Genomic DNA, 23,521 nt, shown 5'->3' with positions numbered 1-23,521 from the left:
AGTCGACGTAACATCTGACTGATAGGGAACGTCTTGGTTACTCTTGTAGCCCTCGTTCCCTGAAGGAGGGAACGGAGACGCTATGTCTCTCATGCCGCAATCTTGAACTATGCTGAATGCTGCGATGTGTCTCAGCTCTTTAGCACAAACCTGAATGAGTGAAGGCATGCCACCATCTTATATACCCGTATGTACAGGGGAGTGGCTTGGCATCCAAATTCCATTCGCCAGTTCTCATTGGCTTTTTCTTCTAAGCTCAGAGGTGATTGGGACTCCCGAGTGAGACCCCATGATGTCAGTCAATGTGACGTCTCCATTCCCTAAAGAGTAAGGAAAGGAAAGGACGTGACCCATATTCTGAATTTGTGCTCTGCATTTAACCCATCCAAGTGCACACACAGTAGTGAACGCACACTGTGAACACACCCCCAGAGCAGTGGGCAGCCAATGCTGCAGCGTCTGTGGAGCAGTTGGGGGTTCGGTGCCTTGCTCAAGGGTCTTGGTATTGAGGGTGGAGAGAGTGCTGGTTATTCACACCCCCCACCGACAATCCCTGCCGGATCTGAGACTCGAATCCGCAACCTTCGGGTTACAAGTCCGACTCTCTAACCATTAGGCCACGGCTACACGAGTAACCAAGATGTTAATCGCTTGTGGTTAACAACGGGTTAAACTGCTATGAATATGTTTTGCTTACTTTGTGAAACAGTATTTGCAGCAAAATTGAACCCCCTAGCATATGAAAGTTGTATGCTATGTTTGCGTCTCACCTACTTTAAATGTGTGGACATTTAAAAAATGGTTTTCTACAAGATACACTATTCAGCTAATATCAAACATAATCATTTAGCTTAATTGAAACAATGCAATAAACGTTGCAATAAATGCAATAAAATGTTTTGCAGAAACTCCATGGTCACTTTGCTACAGCCATAAGACTAAAATAGTCTTTACTAAAAAGTAAACCTTTATGGACAACCAGTACTAAGAGCTGGGCCCGGACATAGGCATGGGCAAGGTGGGGCCTAAATGCTGTGACTGTGAACCACCCCCCCCCCCCCCCCCAAAAAGGTGAAGGCATGCAAAATTCCAAATTTCATAAAAATTTACAGTAAAATGGTCAGAGCACTCTCTAGTTTTCTTCGCATAGATGATTAGAGAAGCTCACCCACACTCGCCCCCCCAATATTCTACATGCACCCCCTACTGGGGCTGGCTGAATGATTAATTGGTATACATCATCAATCGGCCATATTGGTGGCAGTGAACGTAAACAATGCCACTGAACTGAAGGGAACTTGCAAGTTTTGCTGATTATTGCTGCTGAAAATGGTCCATTATTATCATGTTTTGAGCTGTATTAATCGGTCAGACCAGGAAAAACATGTGGAGTACTATAGACTGCCAAAAGTTATAACATATGTCTGAGAAACAAAAGTCGTTTGTTGTTGGCCAGACTGAAGCAGGATTTCCAGGGCAAGACTTTTGACAACATTCATGTTTGTTCTTATAATTTCCAGTCAGGTAGGTAAAATATTAGGCTAATATCTTAATTAATACTGCTTGTACATATCTTTATCACCTATTACCTTTAGTTTGTCAAAATATTGCACCCTTTCCTGCTTACTAAGTCCTTCTCTATATGATTTATCAGTTTACACATGTTTTTTACCTCATAGTTTAGACAGCATAAATTAGGTTTAGACATGGTTTCCCTCATGGTTTAGACAGCATAAATTAGCACAACAACTTATTCAGTAGTACATTAACCGTGCAATCCATGCTGTTGTTTACATCCGAGTATCACCAATACGGCCACGTATCCAGGTAACTGACCAATCATGGATCATGGGTTCACTGTCACAGGACCTAGTGGTAATCCACCAGTTCCTGTGACGTATAATAGCAATGCTCAGTCTTTACATGAGCTGAGAGTACTATCAATATGATTTACTGATCATAAGAATGTAATGTGTACAACAAAAACACTGAAAGCCCTTTTCTGTACTGCAATAATATCCTTTAATGTTACTGCAAACTACTTTTTAACTCATTACCACTTTGGTAAATGTCCTTACAACTTACAAATGTTTCCTCTGAAAAAGAAGTCAACAGCTAGAACTAAATGTTTTGATCTTGCAGACTTTTGTAAACATTCGAAGAAAACGGGGGGAAAACATATTGCATTCAGCAACTACAGCACTTTATCCTTGGCTATGGAGGTAAAAATCATGCGCAGCCCCAGTAGAGTATAAGCCCAGTGGATGCGACTTCCCTCCTGATACTGTGGTATAGTCTATACAGAAGGCCAATATGCGGTGATTCCCAGCCCACTGTAAACTATATACCTCACATAGGCCGCACAGCTGACAGCATGCACCGTTGGCCATCGAGACAGAAGCCTTGGCAAATAGTCAGTAGCCATTATGGTACATGATAAACTGGCGTACTCATCATTGCCACTGTTTAACGCCCATTCTGCCGCCTGTACAGCAAAACAGAGGGATACCGAAAGCCCCTTGGCCTGTTGTCGCCATATGTCACATCATGCACAGAAAATTCCATCAGGCAATGCAGAGCCATAATTCCATTATAAATGTATCTAAGAAACCTATCTGTTCTATTCTAATACCAGAGAGCGAGTGGCGATCAATTAATTTAGCAGTGCATATTTAATTCTCTTCACTCAATCGTGCAGCAGAAATGTGCCGTAAATGACTGAGAAAATGATATCAGTGCTAATCACAACTGGGCGGATAAGCGAGCGAACACGTTCAGATAAATCGTACCTGTAATGTCGCCACCAAGAGGGATCTCCTACCCTTAAAATATCCCCGGTGCGCTTGTTATGTGAACGCAAACAGCTGATAAATGGAGAAAATCCGATGGCATGGCATCCACCTCTGTGACGGAACGAAGGAGAGCGGAGAGGAGTCGGGCTACCCTCTCTTTGAATAGCGATGGAGGGCTGCGGTGCGCTGAAATGCGCTCATGTATGAGAGCAGAGAGGAGAGGAGGAGAGAGTGATGCAGCTTTACAAGACGCGCTCACGCCTGCCGCTCACCACAAGAGGAAGAGGGCTTATAAATGCTTAATGATCTGAATGGAGATTAATCTTGTGGGGGAATTAACTAGATTTCTAGCTCATGTATTTAATCATTGGATATAACTTAATTAAATATGTTTAAAAAGTTGTTTGCACACTTAGAACGTTAGTCAACCAATCAGATTCAAGCGTTCAGCAGCCAAGTAGCATAAAGCAACATTATTTATATGCACATTAATAATAGACCATGCACCATTTAATGGAAAGTCATCGTCTTTCAGAGAGGCAATAGGGGATGTACCATTCTCTAAACCACTCACAGGGATGGATCCCACTGTTTAGGGCCAAAGGCAGATAATGGCAATCACAGGTAAACATGACATTGTAGGCTAAAAATGTTCACATGAAATCGTGACAGTCTGATTATGACACTTAATATGTCTGCTGGAAAAAATAATTTGCTTGCAAAGTCTCATTTTCCACCTTTTCCATATATTGCACCTCTTGATCTGATCTGACATCATTCAATAAGAAGAGCTGTTTTTATCAAACTACCATATTACCCTGGATCACAAAACCAGTCTTAAGTAGCGCAGGTATATTTGTAGCAATAGCTAAAAATACATTTTAAGGGCCAAAATATTAATTTTTCTTTTACGGCAAAAATTATCAGGATATTAAGAAAAGATCATGTTCTGTAAATATATTTTGTAAATTTTCTACTGTAAATATATCAAAATGTAATTTTTGATTAGTAATATGCATTGCTAAGAACTTAATTTGGACAATTTTAAAGGCGATTTTCTCTCTATTTAGCTTTTTTTGCACTCTCAGATTCCAGATTTTCAAACTGTTGTATCGCCAAATATTGTCCTACCCTAACAAACCATACATTAATGGATTTTTTTTTTAAATCGACCCTTATGACTGGTTTTCTGAGCTCTGTTAACCTATACATTCCTAATAAATCTTAGTAAAATTAATGTTTTATTTAAACACTGTATACCCCTGGCTTTTAATTCACTGTGTTTCCTTCTGAAGCATCAGTGAGTGTTTGAACCTTCTGTAATAGTTGCATATGAGTCCTTCAGTTGTCCTCAGTGTGAAAAGATGGATCTCAAAATCATACAGTCATTGTTGGAAAGAGTTCAAATACACAAAAATGCTGAAAAACCAAAGAATTTGTGGGACCTGAAGGATTTTTCTGAAGAAGAGCGGGCAGTTTAACTGTTCAGGACAAACAAGGGACTCATGAACAACTATCACTAAACAAAACAAACAAACAAAAAACTGTTGTGGATCATTTAGGTAATTTTTTATAAATTCAGCGATTATTTTCTCTTGTGAACTAGCCTATATGCAATCTTTTATGTGAAATATCAGATTCAGCTTAGTACTAAATAAAAAAAATAACATATAAATAATTCTTATTTTGGTAAAATAATTAACATTTTGCAGATTCTGCAAGGTGTGTGTAAACTTTTGACTTCAACTGTAACTTTTTTATCCCAATGACAATTTAACTTTGAGTAAAAAAGATGGATAATGGATAGGCTAATTACAAAGATACTATTTATCTTTAATATAATGACAATTTCTTTCTTGAGTGTTCGAGTGTGTTTTCAAATGCTCCAAAGCGACCCCATGAGTCCAAGGCGTAACATAACGTTGATTTGCAAATACTCGGCGGGTCCAATAGAAGTCATTTTCGTGGCTGGTGGGTGGCCATTACCGCTCGTTATCCAATGAATACACGTTTCAAACTTGACTGACGTTGACATTATCCAATCACGTGTCAGTTTTTCACAACGTTGTCCAATCCACGTTCCTTGGCGCACATTGACCTGCACCAAATAACAAATCGTTTGACAACGCTAGTTTGCGATATGAGAGAACTATGGCTTCCTCCTTGATTAAGTGGTTAAGAGGATTATATGTTTTTTTCTTAACATGTCTTCTGTCCGTCTTTGCTTTTTTGAATTTAGAAGAATTAAATGAAATGAAATACGGAATACAGATTCTGCCCGATCCTGTTATTATGGGACAGGTAAGGTTGTTTTGGCCAGGGATGCAATTAGCTAAGGCTGTTTATTTGCTACAGACAGCTGTTAGCTCCATGCACAGCTTCACTTATCAGATAGTTGGCTTACGTGACATGGTTTCCTACTAAGTGTCTATTACTCCAATACAAAAATACCTCGTACAGTAACGAGTAGAGAATTAGCTATGTGACAAAAAAATGTTAGACTGTGCTTCCACAGGTACTGTATGCTATAGATTATGCATGATTATAACGATATGAAGTATGGTAAAGTTACACATGTGGTGTAAACTGTATGGCCACCTTTTTCTGGTTCTCCTTTTCTAATTTAATTTCTCTGTTTCGGTCATCTTCTTTCTGTTCCTGTTTTTAGATGGAAGATGTGATGCTGGTCTCTAACAAATACAAGCAGCTATATGAGTGTCGTTTACCAGCTCAGGCAGTGCGTTTTCATCAGGACCCGGTGTCAGAACCTGATGTTCAGGGCTACAGTGGCCCAGGAGTCCCTGATCTCCTCAAGCCCATGCAAACTGCACCATGCCTGGTTAAGGTAGACATCACCTCTAGTTCTATGTCACATTACCTTACACACTGGAATATAGGGCTGGACGATATGGCAAAAATTTATATCACGATATATTTCTTAATTTCGGTCGATACAATATAATTCCGATATCGATATGGACAATATTAAAAAGCCTCAGGAAAAAACTGCCGAGGACACACACAATGGATGTCTGTACCTACAAATGTCTGGAAACTGAATTTGCAAAGTCTATAATAACTCCAGGCTCCTCCTATTAAAATTATATAAAAACATTAATTAAAACAATACAAAAAAGTAAGGTTCACTTTTTATTTGTATTTAGACTTTACAAACAAGAAATGTGAAATAATGTCAAGAAATGTCAAATAAATAAAACTCTCAGACTCGGCTTACTAACAATAATATATTTCCATTTAAACTAGAACAGGCTTATTATTCATATAAATTGAAACAACAAACAAACTGCTTCAGCAGTTTTCAGATAAAGAAACACAAATAATAAAATAAAATAAATAGAGTGAGCAACAACAAAAACACATTGCTCTGGCCGGAACAGAAAAGGGGGAAAGAAATCATAATATAAAGTTTGCCACTAGGCCAACTTATTATTAATCCTCTTCCAGAAAGGAGTTCAGGGCTCGCAAAATTTCTAAATCTCTGGTAGCCCTTCGGGCAGGTACTCTTCAGATTTTGGTAGCCCGAAAATTATTTTAACTAGCCCAATCAAAAATATTTTCAATACACAAATATCAAGGAATGAATTTTATTTCACTATTTACAGTGTATCTACAGAATTTTTAAATATCAATCTAAGGCAATGTATGACCCTTTTTAAGAGCTGCACAAGTAAAATGAACAGTATGAGTGGGGTTGGACGATGTATGGTATTTAGCCATATTAAGCCATAAAATTACATAATTTACAGTTCAGATACAGTTTTTTCACAAAAAAAATCTTATACAATGGCATTTCAGCCTTTATACCATTAAAAGGGATAAATCAAGTATATAATGTATTATATTTATTTAAAACATAAATATAACTGTCTTAATTGTTTAGATTTTTAGAAAGCACATTAACTTCTTTCACATTTACAACTCTGTGTGTTTGCTGCATCAAAAACATTGGTCGAGATTTGCAATAATCTGACCAAAAACAGCTGAAAATTTGGACGTGCAAATTAATTCTCTATCACGAGAGGGCGCTTTAGGAGCGCTGAAATACTACGGTTTTCCTAGTAACGGCTGTAAGCAAAGCAGCATTAACGCTGTTTTATCAAACATGAAATGAAAATGCCAACGACACATTTCTGAGGACAGTCTGTTCCCTTCAGATACATTAATATAAAGACATCAGTGCCGCGTTTTGTCTTTGAAACGTGCAGTACGCATATTTACTCAGTGACATCCTTAAAGTTTTATCCAGCCCTATCGCGATTCTCGTCTTTCCGTCCCCAAATGTAAGACCTCTTAAAATTATAATTAATCCTCTTCTTTTACTATTTAACATATTTACAACTTTTTATGGCCTTAAATTTGATACAACTAAATTGAGGAGTTTTTAGGGACCTGCAGGAGCCCTCTCCTTCAGGATAGCCCGTCGGACAGGCTGGTGAAACATGTTGGTAGCCGACTGGAAACACCCCGGGACGTCGGACTAGCGATTTTGCGAGCCCTGGAGGTGCTGTTTCCCGCATTTTCCTGGTAACATTTGGACACAAAGTAGCGCAGTGGTCATGAATAACTTTATAAGGAGTTATAGTAAAAAATTAAATGAAAATGACAGAAACTTTTCTGAATACAGTAAGTTTCCTTTTTAGACACATTCATTTAAAAAACGTGCAAAAAATGTTTATTTAACGAAGTCAAAGCCTTTTTGAAAATCTATTTGAAGCGGTCAGCGCTGATATAATGGCGAGTATTTGCATGAACTGTGTATAAACAGTATTCTATAGACTTTGGTATAACTCACCAATGGCAGAGTTTATCCGAACTTAAAAAGCCGAACCACTTCCACACCACTGAATTAGCCTTTCCTCTCATATCAACTATTTCGTCTGCCTTCTTACTTGTGGAAGCTTGTTCATCCACATCTGTAACTTTCCGCAACGGAGCTTAACCGACTACTGCTGCTGAGCGCTGGCAGCGTGTCTGTGATGTACGTCATCACGCAATTCTGTTCTGCTCTTTCTGACGGCTGACTACTGAACGTCATTCAGTGACAAATGCTAATGTGTAAAATTATATATATATATATATATATATATATAATGCAAATGTATATCGAAATATCGGAAATGGGTTTAAAAATCATATCACCGTTATTGAAAAAAAATCTATGGCGATATATATTGATATCGAATTATTGTCCAGCCCTACTGGAATATACACAAAAACTGAACACAGAGGGTTTGCACTTATGTCACAATTTGGTCAGATACCCGAATGCGCGGCCATATTGGTGATACTCGGATGTAAACAACATTTATTGCACGGTTAATGTACTACTGAATACGTTGTTCTGCTAAAATGTGTGCAGTCTAAACCAAGGAAAAATTGTTTGGAAGCTGCTAAATCGTATAGAGAAGGACTGAGTAAGCAGGAAAGGCTGCAATATTTTGAGAGACTAAAGTTAAAAGGTGGTAAAGATACGTACAAGCAGTATTAATTAAGATATTAGCTTAAAGGAGTAGTTCACTTTCAGAACAAAAATGACAGATAATGTACTCACCCCCTTGTCATCCAAAATGTTCATGTCTTTCTTTCTTCAGTCGTAAAGAAATTATGTTTTTTGAGGAAAACATTTCAGGATTTCTCTCCATATAATGGACTTCTATGGTGCCCCTGAGTTTGAACTTCCAAAATGCAGACTTCAAATGGCTCTAAACTAGGGCTGGACAATATATCGAATGATATTGTGAGGCACGTTTAGTCAATGAAGCCGGTACTTTGATTAGTAGTTTCAAAAGGGCTCTAAATGATCCCAGCCGAGGAAGAAGGGTCTTATCTAGCGAAACGATTGGTTATTTTTTTAAAAACATTTACAATTTATATACTTTTTAATCTCTACACAGAGTACTCACAGAGCTGTGTGTTAAAAAGTAAAAAGTGAGTTAAGAAGTATATAAATTGTAAAAAAAAATTTTTAGAAAATAACCAATCGTTTTGCTAGATAAGATCCTTGTTTCCTTGGCTGTGATTGTTTAGAGTAGGGCTGGACAATATATCGAACGATATTGTGAGGCGCGTTTAGTCAATGAAGCCGGTACTTTGATTAGTAGTAAATCTCCATCCAGCGGAACCTGAGCGGAACGCACGTGATGGAGATTTACTACTAATCAAAGTACCGTCTTCACTGACTAAACGCGCCTCACAATATCGTTCGATATATTGTCCAGCCCTAGTTTAGAGCCATTTGAAGTCTGCATTTTGGAAGTTCAAACTCAGAGGCACCATAGAAGTCTATTATATGGAGAGAAATCCTGAAATGTTTTCCTCAAAAAACATAATTTCCTTACGACTGAAGAAAGAAAGACATGTCATCTTGGATGACAAGGGGGTGAGTAGTACATTATCTGTAAATTTTTGTTCTGAAAGTGAACTACTCCTTTAATACGTATTTCAACTTCCTGACAGAAAATGATAAGAACAAACACAAATGTTGTCAAGATTCTTGCCCTGGAAATCCACAAATGCCTTTTGTTCCTCAGACAGTTTATTTATTTATTTATTTTTTGCATTTTTCTCCTTGATTTGTTATTACTTTTGGTAGTCTATAGTACTACAATTGTTTTTCCTGGTCTGACTGATTAGTACAGCCCAAAGCATGACAATAATTGACCATTTTCAGCAGCAATAATCTGCAAAATATGAAAATTTGGTTTCGTTCAGTGGCATTGTTTACATTAAGTGCCACCAATATGGCAGATTGATGACGCGTTGTAAAAGCACTCTATACACGACCACTGGCAGTGGCAAAATGCCTTTGGAGTGGCCATGTTTGTGTGGATAATGAAGTTATTGCTATTTGCTTAGTCTTTTTCCATTATTTGCAGCCAGTGAATTACGTGCCACTTTGACATTCAACATGTTTAACTTTATTCTGTTAATAGACCAAAGACTGGTGGACTTATGAGTTATGCTATGGCCAGCACATCAGGCAATACCACTCAGAAGGTGTGTTAAATTATTAATGTCTTTATTCAAAATGATGTCGAAATTCTGTTTTACCATGTCTAATAGAGTTGTAGTATAGTGGTGTACTGCCCACAGCAATGTGTCATCTTTAATGTGTATTCATAGTATTAAATGTTTATTTTATTATTTTTTTGAATATTCCATGTCTGTGATCACAGATTCTGAGATCAAGGGAGATGTGCTGTTCTTGGGATATTATGATTCAGAGTTTGACTGGACCAATGAAACTGCCAAGGTAAGTCCAAATGTTAATGTGCTTTATTTTATTTATTTGTTGTATGTTATTCATTTTTTGCTAGAAAAATTGATATTACCAATAATAACCATTTTATCTGATAGTTAATATTAGTAACACAAGGGGCAATATTATGAACATACTAACACAGATCTTTATAAGTGTACTATTTGCATGCATCTTTGTAGTTATATTCTATACCTAAATATGATTTTTTTTCTATTTTTTAGGCATCTAAGCAACATAAGCTAAAGAGGTATCATAGTCAGTCATATATCAACGGCTCTAAATGTGACTTGAACGGGAATCCCAGAGAGACAGAAGTCAGAGTAAGATTGCACACATTCACAAATCTTCACCAATGTTATAAAGAAAATGTACAATTGAAGTCAATCTGAAAGCACAGTACATAACCAAACTATGGGTGTGTGATAGATATCGTCTGCTATAATATCCTAATTGTTGGTTTAACGATGTGCGATTTGACATTATCGAGTATATTGCAAAAAACAACTGAAACACAGGTACAGTGTGCACACATAACGTTACATTAACTTTACGTGAAGTCTAGTAAGTAAGCATTTAGAGTGTGTTCTTTCATTGCATGATTCAGTCTATTAAAATGCATTTAGAATGATCACATAATTGTGGATATTTCATGTAGTTCATCAGTATCACACAAAGAGTGCAGTTTTTTCCTTCAAAAATCAGCATGACTACGAATGTCATATTGATTTTATACAACAGTTCAATAAACAAGAAGTTAATATTAAAAGACTTACGCTTTAGACAGCATATTTCTTGTTTTTGCTTAATTTCGCCAACAAAATCATTCCACACACAGCCACAGCACTGTTTCGTGTCTCTGAGCAACATGATGGTGTTTCATTCCTGAACGAACTGATCGTTTAAGTGATTTCAGTCGCAATAACTCACAACTTGCTTAACAGCAACTTGCTGACACCTATTGGAGGTTTTAATTTTACATTCAAAGTATCTTTTCACTTTTAAAATATTTTCAAACGTGTAAATACATCTAAATGCCACCTCATATACACATTCTGCAAAGATGAATTTTGTTGATACTGATTTTATTTGTTTGGTAACAGCCTAAATGTGTTATTATAATTGACTGATTAAATGTAAGAATTTGACTCAAAAGATGATGCACACTTTTAGAAAAAAAATGGCTTTATAAAGGTAAAAATGCACAAAATCAGCATATTACAATGATTTCTGAAGATCATGTGACACTAAAGACTGTAGTAATGGATGCTAAAAATTCAGCTTTGCCATCATAAGAATACACTACATTATAAAATATAAAAAGAGTGGTTTTAAAATGTAATAGTATTTCACAATTTTACTGTTTTTCTGTATAATGCAGTCTTGGTGAACAAGCGACTTCTTTCAAAACCATTAAACAAATCCTACCGACCCCAAACATTTGAACAATAGTTTACAACAACATTCTTTCCAGAATGAATGGAAGCAAACCACTGCAGTCATTTCCCAACATCTATTAAAAAGCTTTCCCAGCAGAGTTGAAGCTGTTAGGGAGGGCCAAAGTTGTTTTGAAATTGAATAGTAAAAAGCCCTTAGTGCCCATATAGTGCAGGTCAAAAGCTATTATTATTGACTGAAAATATGTTTTTTTGAGAATGAGTTATTGCTATGTTACTCAATTTAGGCCAATTAAAATCTTATTTTAATACAATGGTAATGATAAGATAAACTAATGTGTTTTTTTTTTCAACAGTTCGTGTGTGAGGAGGGCTCTAGTGATTATATCGCTAGAGTAGATGAACCTCAGTCCTGCCGCTACGTCTTAACAGTACACACCTCTCGTACATGCCAGCATCCCCTCCTGCAGCCACCTTCCACTGCCAAACCACAAGGCATTGTGTGCCAACCTGCTCTCAGTGCCCAACAGTACATGGACTATGTCAAGGCTCAAGTCTGTAAGTACACAAGGTTCACAAGGTTTATCTCTCCATCATGGCCTTGTCATTTAGTGAAAAACATATTAGGTAATATATCATCTATGTCGGTAACACTTTACAATAAGGTTCATTAGTTAACATTAGTTAACCACATTAGTTAACATGAACTAATAATGAACTGGACTTATACAGCATTTATTAATCTGTGTTAATGTTAATTTCATTATTAAAATTTTGTTAACATTAGTTAATGCAGTGTGAACTAACATGAACAAACAATGAACAACTGTATTTTCGTTAACTAATGTTAATAAAGATTAGTAAATACAGTAACAAATGTATTGCTCATGGTTAGTTCATGTTAGTTAATACATTAACTAATGTTTAACTAATGAACCTTATTGTAAAGTGTTACCTCTATGTCTAATAAGTTTGCAATGATTGTGCTAGTGACACAAAATCAAGCAATGTTGTGAATGCCAATCATTTTTATTTGAGTTTTTTATTAGGCTTTCAAAAGCAGGTCATTTGAGTGGTTTCACAATCCTTCGTTGTTGTGCTGCATAACTACGTGACATTAATAGATGTTTTCAGAACGTCTCTGTGGAAACACTCCATTTCATTTGAATTTACTTTTTCATTTTCATATACACATACATACCATACTAGTCAAAAGTTTTTGAACAGTACGATTTTTAATGTTTTAAGAAGTCTGTTCTGCTCACCAAGCCTCCAATTTTGAAATATTTTTTGCTTTTTAAAATAACTTATCTATTTTAATATCTTTTAAAATGATTATTATTTCAAATGCAATTTATTCCTGTGATTTCAAAGCTGAATTTTTAGCATCATTACTCCAGTGAAATGATCCTTCAGAAATCATTCTAATATTCTGATTTGCTGCTCAAAAAACAAAGAAATTATAATGATTGTATATTGTTACAAAAGCTTTTTATTTTAGATAAATGCAAATCTTTCTATTCATCAAAAAACCCTGAAAAAATGTACTCAGCTGTATTGATAATAATAATAATAATAATAATAAATGTTTCTTGAACAGCAAATCAGCATATTAGAATGATTTCTGAAGGATCGTGTGACTGAAGACTGGAGTAATGATGCTGAAAATTTAACTTTGATCCCAGGTATAAATGACATTTTAAAATATATACTTCTTTAAAAAACATTAAAAATCTTACTGTTCAAAAACTTTTGACTGGTAGTGTACAATTACATGGAATGATACTCTAAATAAAAACCATTAGGTTTATTCTTTCATTTAATTCATTAGATTTGTTCAAACAGTGATTCATTCAGGAATTAAGTAAATGGTTGTCTTTCTGAATGGGCCATTGACTCATAAGTTCACCGTATTCGTTCAAAACGTGAATTCATTCAGTAATTGTGTAATGCATGGAAAACAGCAAAAACAGTTCTGCTGTGGCTTAAATAGCTCTTTTTTTTTTGGCAAAACTGCAAAAACAAACAATAGTGTGTCTACAATATAACACTTATAAGTTCTTATTTATTGAACTGTTGTATAAAATCAATATCACATTTGCTCTCATGCTATTTGGGACATTGCATTCATTGCTTGGTGATATTGCTTATCTATATCATGTGATATAAATATGATACAAAACCTCATACAGGGGCATTTTTGTCCCAATCTCTTGAATTTTAGAGGCGTGTAACTGCATTCTTCAGGCTACATCACGCAGTGAGTTACATCATGTTTATCACCAGTAAAGTGTATAGATTTGTTCTTGCTGTACTTCTACAGTATGTCAAACTGATCGATCTGTGCAGCACTGCTTCAAGCTCAGCACACCTAAATGTAAGATGATGTACATAGGGCAGGGTCTGGGGCGTTAATTGCGTTAAAAATCGACACATTTGTCATTACACTATTCATGGAAAATGTCCCCACTGCGCATACGATGTCCTGTTAGATGAGCTCTCCAGAGATGCAATCAGCCTACATTTAAACTTACTCTGTACTCTAATTGAAGCACTATTTTTAGCACATTGACATCTCCCTTTGTATCTCTCTCTCCCTTTTTTCTGTACTCAGCTGACACTAAACGTAAAGTGGAGCAGATCTCAGAGGAGCTCAAGAACCTGGATGAAATCCTGTCCAAGGATGACAAGAACAATGGATTGCAGGATGATAAAACAGATGAGGACCCTGCAGACCATTCAGATGAGCCTCCACTTTCAGAGTCAGAAACAAAAGGTTAGCATGCAATGATTTGATTTATTTATATTTGTTTGGTCAGGTTAATTTGACTTCGACTATCCAAAACCCTTTCAACCACATTATCTCTGAAACCCTTGCCTAATAATGCAGTTACAAATTAAGACATTGGGTGGCGCTGTGTAAATGTCACATTGAGGTGGTGAGACGTGATGCCATGTGCTTTTAGGGCTTGTTTGTACTAAATAATGCTAACTATTACACTGCTTATTTAAAAAAAAAAACTTTTGAATGTGAAGATCAGGTAAATTAAAATTATTTTGTCTTCTGGGAAACATCTTTTGTAGCTTCTGAAGGGCAGTACTAAATGGAAAAAAAAGATATTAGGCAAAATAAGAAAAATGTACACATCCTTATTCCGGTTTACACCTCTGGCTCTTAATGCATCGTTTTTCATTATGAAGCATCAGTGAGTGTTTGAACCTTCTGTAATAGTTGCATATGAGCCCCTCATTTGTCCTCAGTCTGAAAAGATGGATCTCAAAATAATACAGTCATTGTTGGAAAGGGTTCAAATACACAAAAATGCTGAAAAACCAAAGAATCTGTGAGACCGTAAGGACTTTTCTGAAGAACAGTGGGCAGTTTAACTGTTCAGAACAAATAAGGGATTCATCAACAACTATCACTAAACCAAAAAAAAAAAACATAGCTGTGGATCATTCCGGTAACAACACAATATTAAGAATCAAGTGTATGTAAACTTTTGAACAGGGTCATTTAAAAAAAAAAAAAAAAAAAAATCTCCTGTGGACTATATGTAAACGTCTTTTATGTGAAATATCTTTTTATTAAATATATTTAATATTTTGGTAAAATAATTAACATTTTTCAGATTCTGCAAGATATATATATATATATATATATATATATATATATATATATATATATGAGCATTAATGTTAACATTACTGTTAATTTATGTTACGCATATTTAGATTTTCTCCGGGTTAGTCTTTTTTGGTCTTAGTTTTTCTGCCTTGCTTTTTTTTTTTCTCTTTTGTTTTGTTAGCAGATTCTGTACAGCATTCAAACAGTATTGCATTTGTGTGTGCATGTTTGTGTGTTACAAGAAGGTGGAGTAGCTGGAGGGGGCTCAGTGATTGAAGAGCCAGAGGACAAGGAGTTCTGGGAGGGAGTTACCAAACCAACAAGCACAGAGTCAAGCACACCTGAATCAGAGGTACAGCCTTATTTAAAGCACCCCTTGCCTCTGTTCAATAAACACTTTCTATTGCCTTTACACTTTCTAAAAGGGGACTAATCATTATCATGATTTACAACTGTCTTACAGAGCCCTCAGGAGCCTCAGGACAACCAATTACATGAAAATGACAGTAAGACAATTATTATTAATTTTAAAAAGAGCTTGTTTAAGTCATTTGTGATGAATACAAAATTATAGTATTAAAGGGGTCCTATTATGCTTTTTTACAATGTCTTTATTTTGTTTTGCAGGTTCACTAGAACATGCTCTCATGCTTGGTGGTTCGAAAAATGCATTATTTTTCACATAATTTACATTATTACAATACCTTTCTCCCCAGCCTGACAATGGCTCGATTAGTTCCGGGTTTGATGAAGGCCTGCCTTCCGAAAAACTAAATGTGTTGTGATTGGTCAGTAGTCCCACTGTGTTGCGATTGGCGAACAGCTTAGACGGCGTTTCAGTCCTGTCATGCCCCTTCCCAAAGCAGCTAGCTCTGTGAACAACTGTGCAAGCTAGATTAAAGTGATTCTTACGTTTTAAATATGGATATTTTTCTTACAAAAACGCATCAGGAGGCTTTTATTGACCCCTCCGGAGCCATGTGAGGCACTTTTTATGATGTATCGATGCACTTGGACTTGTTTTGGACTGATGGAGAGAAACACCAGTCTATGCCATTTTAAAGCTTGGGAGTGCCAGGATAGTTTTTGCATGCATTAATGCATGGAGGGTGAGAAAATAATACGCTACAGCAGTGGTTCTCAAAGTGGGGTTCTCAAAGTTATTTCAAGAGTTATTCAAAAGTTATTTCATATTTCAAGCCCTGCTATGCCTTAGGACAGCATGAAAGCCACAAAAAAATATAAATAAATAAATAAATAACATAGAGAATTATAATAAAAACAGTTATTCTCCCTGTGCTATTTTTTAATGTTTCAAGTTTTTTTCTCCTGTAGCTTTTTTATTTATTTATTTATTTTTTTTACTAAGAGAGCATTAATTTTTCATTATGTTTAGTAAAATCATTTATTAGTCTTAGGTGGGATAGGTATTTTCGGGAGGGGGGGCACCAGATTTTTTTTTAAGGTTTAAAGGGGGGCGCGACCAAAAAAGTTTGAGAACCACTGCGCTACAGCAGTGTTGGTCCTATTGTCAGCCTTTATTTAATTATTTACATGTCCGAATGTGTAACTTTGTAGATGTTTTTATGCCCAAATATAGGCACCACACAGACTAAAATTCAAAAAGAGAAAAAGCATAATGGGACCCCTTTAAACAAGTTGTCCAAAATTAAAGCAGTGCACTTTCTTTATTTATTTTTTTGTGTTCATCTGTCTTTTTCTCTTTAGTGTTTGGAGAGGAAAAGTTTAATTTTAAAATCATCACAGACCCTGCAGACCTCATGAAATTTGTACAACATCTCAGAGAGAGCAACCAAAAAGTAAGTATTTTTGAATCTGGACACAGGCTTTGACAGACGCTTATTTCTCAGCCAACATCTAGCTGTCTAGAGAATATCAGCCAATAACTTTGACAAGTAACTTGGCAAGAATTGCAAAATCGCCTGTGGCCATTGCATAATGTCTTGCAATTTTTTTTACATTTCCTACCATAAACTGTTGCTAAGACACTGTGTCAAGCCCACTCACCCATTGAAAAACACATATTGATCAACTAATAATTTCTGTGCTCTGTGTTCAGAACAGGAAAGCCGAGCTGGAAAAAGAGAGCCAGCAGTCGTCTCAGAAGAGAGAAGAGCAGGGGGAGGAGGCGGAGGAGGAGAAAAGAGAGGAGAAGGCAGCAATAAGTGAGGTGGATGTAGAGGAAGGGGATGAAGATGAAAGATTGCTGCAAGAGTTTGAGGATGAGATGGCAGATCTGTCCGTTCCCTCCTCCAAGATAGAAGAGATAAAAGAAGAGATGCAGAAAGAGTTCGACAACATCATAGAGGAAGTACGAGTTATTACTGTTACAACCTGTTCATGTACAAATCAGCCAAAAGACTTGGCAATAAGTATACTCTGTCATGTTTTTATCTCCCAGGCTCAGCAGGAGTTAGAGAATGAAGGTCTTAAGGGCGAGTTTGATCGCTCTCAGGCTACGCAAACTCTAGAGAACACACTGGGGAAACTTCTGGACCGCCTAGAAGACAAAACCGGACATGAGAGTGAACCAGAAACAGAAAAAAATACAGAAATGCATAAAAACACACAATCACAGCATAAGGCAGAGGGAGGCCCTTCTCCTGGCAGCCCAGACCTGGTTCCCAAAACACCAGGTAAATATACAGAACGGATGCTGAGTGAACAGGTGCATGAATGAACAGATGGTAGAATGGATGGCTCATTAAATTGCTTGTAACTTTCATCTTTGCACCCCAGGCATTCATAGTACCTGCTTCTGAGCATATTATACTATACATATATAGTATAATGTCTATTAATGTGTGTATGATGAATATATGCATTATACAGTGGCCCTAAAAAGTAATGATCTGAAAACAGATGCTAGAACTTTTTACCTTACTTAATTTTAGATGTTTAACTTTTAAAGGCATAGTTTACCCAAAAATGAAAATTTGATGTTTATCTGCTTACCCTCAGGGCATCCAAGATGTAGGTGACTTTGTTTCTTCAGCAGAACACAAAGGAAGATTTTTAACTCAAACCGGTGCAGTCTCTCAGTCATATAATGACAGTCAATGCTTACCAAATTTTTGAGAGTGAAAAAAACACGCAAAGATAAAACCAAATTAAACCATGTAGCTCGTGACAATACATTGAGGTCTTAAGACACAAAACGATCAGTCTGTGCAAAAAACCGAACAATATTTATATCATCAGTATTTTATTTGTTGTGGTGAAAACAGCAACAGGTAGCACCAGTAGCTCACGGAGTGCAACCATTTGATGTCATCGAAATAATGGTGCCCCCCATAGTCCAAAATATGCATAAAACGATGTGGATTTTTTAAAATAACATAAATCTTTTATGGGTTTCCTACTACATATTTCAGTAAGAGATATAAGTAATGTAATATTAAGCCATTCAAGTCTTAATACCTGGGGTTCCCTTTAAATGTTTTAGAAGGATGCATCTTATGCTCACCAAGGCTGATGGAAAAGCCATTACTCCAGACACAATCCTTCAAAAATTATTAAAATATGCTCATTTGCGGGGCCACTGTATACTTTATCTGTTTGCTAAATCATTGTCACCACTAACACTAATATCACAGTGTCGTACTGTTGTGCCATTAATGTTGTCAGAGAGAGACTATAATACGTGAAATAGGGAGGGGGAATTTTCCGCTGTATCTGCGGTAACCTCCCCTTCCCTCTGTCTCTCATCACCCAAGCCCAAGCGGGGAGCAGTGGCGAGCAGGTAAAAGTCAGGGTGACTAAGTATAAGGTGGGCGGAGGTGTGGCTGCAGGAGCGGTTACCGGGGGCATCGATGATGATGATGAGGGGGGTGTGAAGGTGAAGGAACTGGGCGAGGGCGACCCCCAGTGGCAGCAGATTCAGGAAGTGGTCAAAGAGCAGCTAGAGAGAGCCGGCATCAAGGCCGAAGGTAGGCCCGGAACACACTAACACACACACCTAAGTATTCTTATTTCCTTGTGTGTGTCTCTGTGAGTGAAGAAAATACTTTATCTTTCATTCTAAAATCTATTTTTCTGCTTGGGCGTTGCTCTTAGTAACTTATTTCCTCAAACAAACATAGCGCTTCTTCACTCTGGCTCTGTTCCACTAAAAACACATCGGAACATACGTGCTTCACGATCCTTTTAGATGCCAGTGATTTTGTTTTTCCCTTGATGCTGGCTTGTGTGGTTGCAGAGAAAGGAGGAGGAGGTCTTTTTCAGTCTTAAGAATGGCTTTGAAAGAAAACAACATTATAGGTTTCGTGTACACTCGCATTTGTCAGTAGAGGGTGGTGGCTGTTTCTCTAGTTTTTCTGGTTTTGGAGTAGAAATGATGATGTTTAGGCTGAATGAATGTGACAGTTTGGAAGTATGACAGCACTTTTTGTCCTTTTTTTACATTCCACAGCCTTCATTACCATTTCTGCATGATACATCTCTGTCACTACTTATTTCTTCTATTAACTGTGTGTATGGGAATGATAAATAATAATTTGGTATTCTTTCTGTTATTGAACTATAACATAATTGTTAACATACGGATAATGACTAATGAATTTTGGACCTGTTTTTCAGGAAAGATTGAGGTGAAGATTTTAACCCGTAAAACAGCAGAGGAAGCAGGAGACCAGTGGCTCACTGAGGAGGATACAAAATCATTTAGAGAGCTTCTCATCAATCTTCTGGTATGTATCTATACACTCACATATACAAGTGATCACCTTCAATGTGTAAAAAGCAACACCTACCTGCAAGTTCACTAAAGAGATCATATAGAATCAAATGCTCATATTTACCCCTCAATGAGACCTACAGTTTAGGTCAAAAGTTTACATAAACCATGTTCATGAGTCCCTGAACAGTGAAACTGCCTGCTTTTTTCATTTATTACTGCCCTTCAGAAGCTACAGAAGATACTTACAAGTTTCCCAGAAGACAGTATAAGTTAAATTTACCCTGATCTTCAAAAGTTTTCACCCCCGGCTCTTAATGCGTCATGTTTCCTTCTGGAGCATCAGTGGGCATTTGAACCTTCTGTAATAGTTGCATATGAGTCCCTCAGTTGTCCTCAGTGTGAAAAGATGGATCTCAAAATCATACAGTCATTGTTGGAGAGGGTTCAAATACACAAAAATGCCGGAAAACCAAAGAATTTGAGGGACCTGAAGAATTTTTCTGAAGAACAGTCAAGTCTATGTAAATTTTTGAAAGGGGTCATTTTTATAAATTCAACTATTATTTTATTTTGTGGTTTATATGTAAATGTCTTTTATGTTACATATATCTTACTCAGTTCAGTACTAAATAAAAAATAACATGCATTTTGTAATACCCCACTTATTTTGGCATTATAATTACCATTCGCAGATTCTGCAAGGTGTATGTAAACTTTTGACCTCAACTGTATTTGGTATTCTGAAACTTAGCCCACCTAGTCACAGTGAGGCACTTAAGAAAAAGCCTTATAGACATTGTAATAATGCGGTCACATTTGTGACATTTCTGTGAAATTTCGAGGGTAAAATTGCCCATTGTAAATAGTGTGTCAGTGCATGAAGCACAGCTAACTCATTAGACATTTTCAAACCAAGCAGCTTTTTTCACCTTAACACAAAACTCCTAATTATCCTATTTAATTAACTGAAAATTACCTGTGAGAATTCACCAAATAACAGTAATTGTGACCACACCTTAACAGCTAATAGTAAGAGTGAAATGTGGGAAAGTCGAAACCTTGTGCTGCTTACTTTGTACAGAATTTTACACTGCACCCAACAGAAAACCCATTGTTCACAAGTAAATATAAGAAGAAGGCCTTTAAAGGCAAATACTAAAGGCAAAGCAGCAAAAATAGAGTGGGTAGAGAAAAGGAGGGTAGTATAAATATTTTAGGTGTAAAAACGTATGATGTGACTCCTTTAATATAAATGCCCTTTTTCATGCTTTATTTCTTACACTAAGCAGGTAAATAAATTACTCTTTTTGTGTGCAGACGGGAGGTACAGAAGAAGTGTATAAAGAGCAGAAGAGACAGCAAGAGTTGGAGAATAACTACAAATTTGTCTGGGGAGAAAAACAGGAAGAGAGCCAGTCGACAGGAAACAGTGATTCTGATGAAGCAGACTTTTGAGCCTTTTCCTCTTCAAGCACTGTTAACCTGAAGAAGGGCAGCCAGCCATCTTTGAACTATGAGAGCTGCTTGGTCGTCACATGCATCGCAACCAAACTGCTCTCTTAGACCGTTTTAGTCATGTGAGCCCTGTTTGGGGTTCAGTCCACTGCCGTGAATTCTGATTATCCTGTATGAGAATCTGTGAGTGGTTTATATCTTGCCTGGTTTCAATCTGGAATTTTTTTTTCTATACAAATATACACATTTCATTTGTGTTGCGCTTTATGTCTGTGTGACAGACCGTTCTCCTCTCTGACACGCAGACAAAACATCAGTTAGTATGCGTGTCAAAGTTTGCTTTGCAGAGACAGCCTGAACCAACGGTCATATCCTTGGACAAACAAATGATTTGGTTGCTTTTGAATGCTCTTGAAAATCTGAATTCAATGGATGTTTTTGATAATTAACATTCACAGTATGGCGGTAGACCTTGATGATGAAATTAAATGAATGAATGATGAGTCACTGCAATGCAGACTGGCTCACATAGGCTCACAACTGTGGCAAACATCTACAGCTACTTTCTCCCAACAAATCCTGAGCCTGGCCTAGCCCTAAGCAAATAATTCAGTGTACTGCTTCAGTTTTGTCTTAAGTTATGTTTATCACAGGTTTGTTTGTGCAGCCAGCCCAGTTTTAAGGTGCAAACTTAGTTTAGAACCTGGACAAAAACTGTTGCCAAACAGTGGGAATCTACTGCGTTTAGCTACTGCTTTCATGTCGCCAGCAGACAAGGGCTCTCTTTGTTGTAAATGTCTTGAATGATCATCATACTTTGGTTGATTGTACATAATGTTGCTACAGCATTTGATTTGTTTGTTGATAATTTAAGGCATACTTTCAGTTTCTATTTTCTAATGTAAGCACACTTGCCCTTTTTGTGAGGAATTGAGTTAAAGCTGCTGTAAGCAATAAACAAAACGAAAATATATTCTTATAATATAGTCTTGAGACATCACACTGTCTTTGTAAAATCTGCGAACCTGGTGGCATACGTTTAGGGCAAACTACTTTTCTTTGTCCAAACAACTTTTTTTTTTTTTTTTTCAAATTTTCAGTGGCTCAAAAAAATCGCTTACAGCAGCTTTAGGTTTTCAAAGGTCACCACGAGATGCACAACTGTACATTTTTGTACTACTAAAGAAACGTTTCAACTCAGAAATCTGTTAAATGCATTGCAAATTCTGTTATGAAAGATTACTGAAAAATAAAATGTATGATATGCTGTGGTCTACAATAAATAATAGTTAATTTCTAGATTAAAACTATGTTTAATGGCCTTGGAGGCCTCAAACATTCAAATTGCAAGCTTTGTGAGGAAAAAGCCTTTTCCTTCTGGTAACAATTGTATTGGCAGTAAAATATAATAACTAATAGTATACTTATCTACCTTATTCTTAAATGTGAAAGTAAGTCCATGGGTGAGATTTCCGGTTGATTAGCATCAATAAGAAAATAACGTGCAGTAAGCATTAAAACCAATACAAACCGATGTGTTCATAATTAAGATAATACATTAAAATAATATAAGACATACTAATTTGCAATATCAAGCAGCAGGACACAAATGAGACCGGAAGCCAGACCCATAAAATGTACAAATGGCCGCACCCACTCTTACTGGAAAAACAAGGTGGATACAATGTGAATAAAATGGGTATAATATTATAAAGTGGTGTGTAACACAATATTGGCCTAATTAAAATATAATTTAATCCCGTTACTGACATATTTAAAATTAAAAGTTAATTTATTTTTATAAAATGCTTTATTTAATGAGAAAAATACGTTACCAAAATTATTTATGTAAATTTCGTTCATTTTCATATTAGGTTGTGCTCATGCATTTGAGGAAGCCGACACGACTTGAAAGCTCTCAACCCTTCCCCTGATTACAAGCGGCTAGGCTAGTCGTAGTTGATGTGAAACACTTGCTGCGTCCCAATTCGCATACTATACGTCCTAAATAGTATTCGAAAATAGAATTAGTATGTCCCAAATCGTAGTATGTTTAAAAAAGTATTCCAAAGATTCCCGGATGGTCTACTACTTAACTTCGGAATTCGAAGTGCGGATCAATGCGCACTTTAACGGCTAATATTGCCCACAACACATTGCGCGGTGAACGAGGATTCGATTAGAACTACAAACACGCATAAAAAGTGTTAAAAAACTACAAACATGGAGGATATGCACGACCAACGGACAGGTAAAGAAAGGGGTTTGAGT

General features: G+C 36.6%; 2 protein-coding genes across 5 annotated transcripts in view; one reads left to right on the top strand and one right to left on the bottom strand.

The window, feature by feature from the left end:
• b4galnt1b (beta-1,4-N-acetyl-galactosaminyl transferase 1b) overlaps positions 1-2,983 on the bottom strand; it is a 33,816-nt gene extending 30,833 nt beyond the window's left edge. The window contains exon 1 of the mRNA XM_073851600.1: positions 2,790-2,983. The gene's annotated coding sequence lies outside the window, so the exon portion shown is untranslated. The remainder of the gene's footprint in view (positions 1-2,789) is intronic.
• A 1,932-nt stretch (positions 2,984-4,915) lies between these two features.
• os9 (OS9 endoplasmic reticulum lectin) lies at positions 4,916-22,527 on the top strand. Of its 4 annotated transcripts, none has more exons than XM_073851369.1 (16): positions 4,916-5,093; positions 5,461-5,637; positions 9,746-9,809; positions 9,989-10,065; positions 10,296-10,394; positions 11,825-12,026; positions 14,083-14,244; positions 15,342-15,448; positions 15,560-15,602; positions 15,724-15,753; positions 16,825-16,916; positions 17,177-17,428; positions 17,519-17,753; positions 18,834-19,046; positions 19,696-19,805; positions 21,113-22,527. In XM_073851369.1, the coding sequence occupies exons 1-16, from the start codon at positions 4,944-4,946 to the stop codon at positions 21,248-21,250; spliced, it is 2,151 nt and encodes a 716-aa protein (XP_073707470.1). In that variant the 5' UTR covers positions 4,916-4,943; the 3' UTR covers positions 21,251-22,527. The 4 variants fall into 4 exon arrangements, with proteins under 4 accessions (XP_073707470.1, XP_073707469.1, XP_073707471.1 ...); XM_073851368.1 differs by having other exon boundaries at positions 15,339-15,448; XM_073851370.1 differs by lacking the exon at positions 15,724-15,753 and having other exon boundaries at positions 15,339-15,448.
• Positions 22,528-23,521: the final 994 nt, after the last annotated feature.

This window comes from Garra rufa, chromosome 12 (genome assembly GCF_049309525.1).
Source record: "Garra rufa chromosome 12, GarRuf1.0, whole genome shotgun sequence".
NCBI classification, from domain to species: domain Eukaryota; kingdom Metazoa; phylum Chordata; class Actinopteri; order Cypriniformes; family Cyprinidae; genus Garra; species Garra rufa.
The sequence above is the reverse complement of the archived record's forward strand: the minus strand, read 5'-3'. Positions and strand labels throughout refer to the sequence as shown.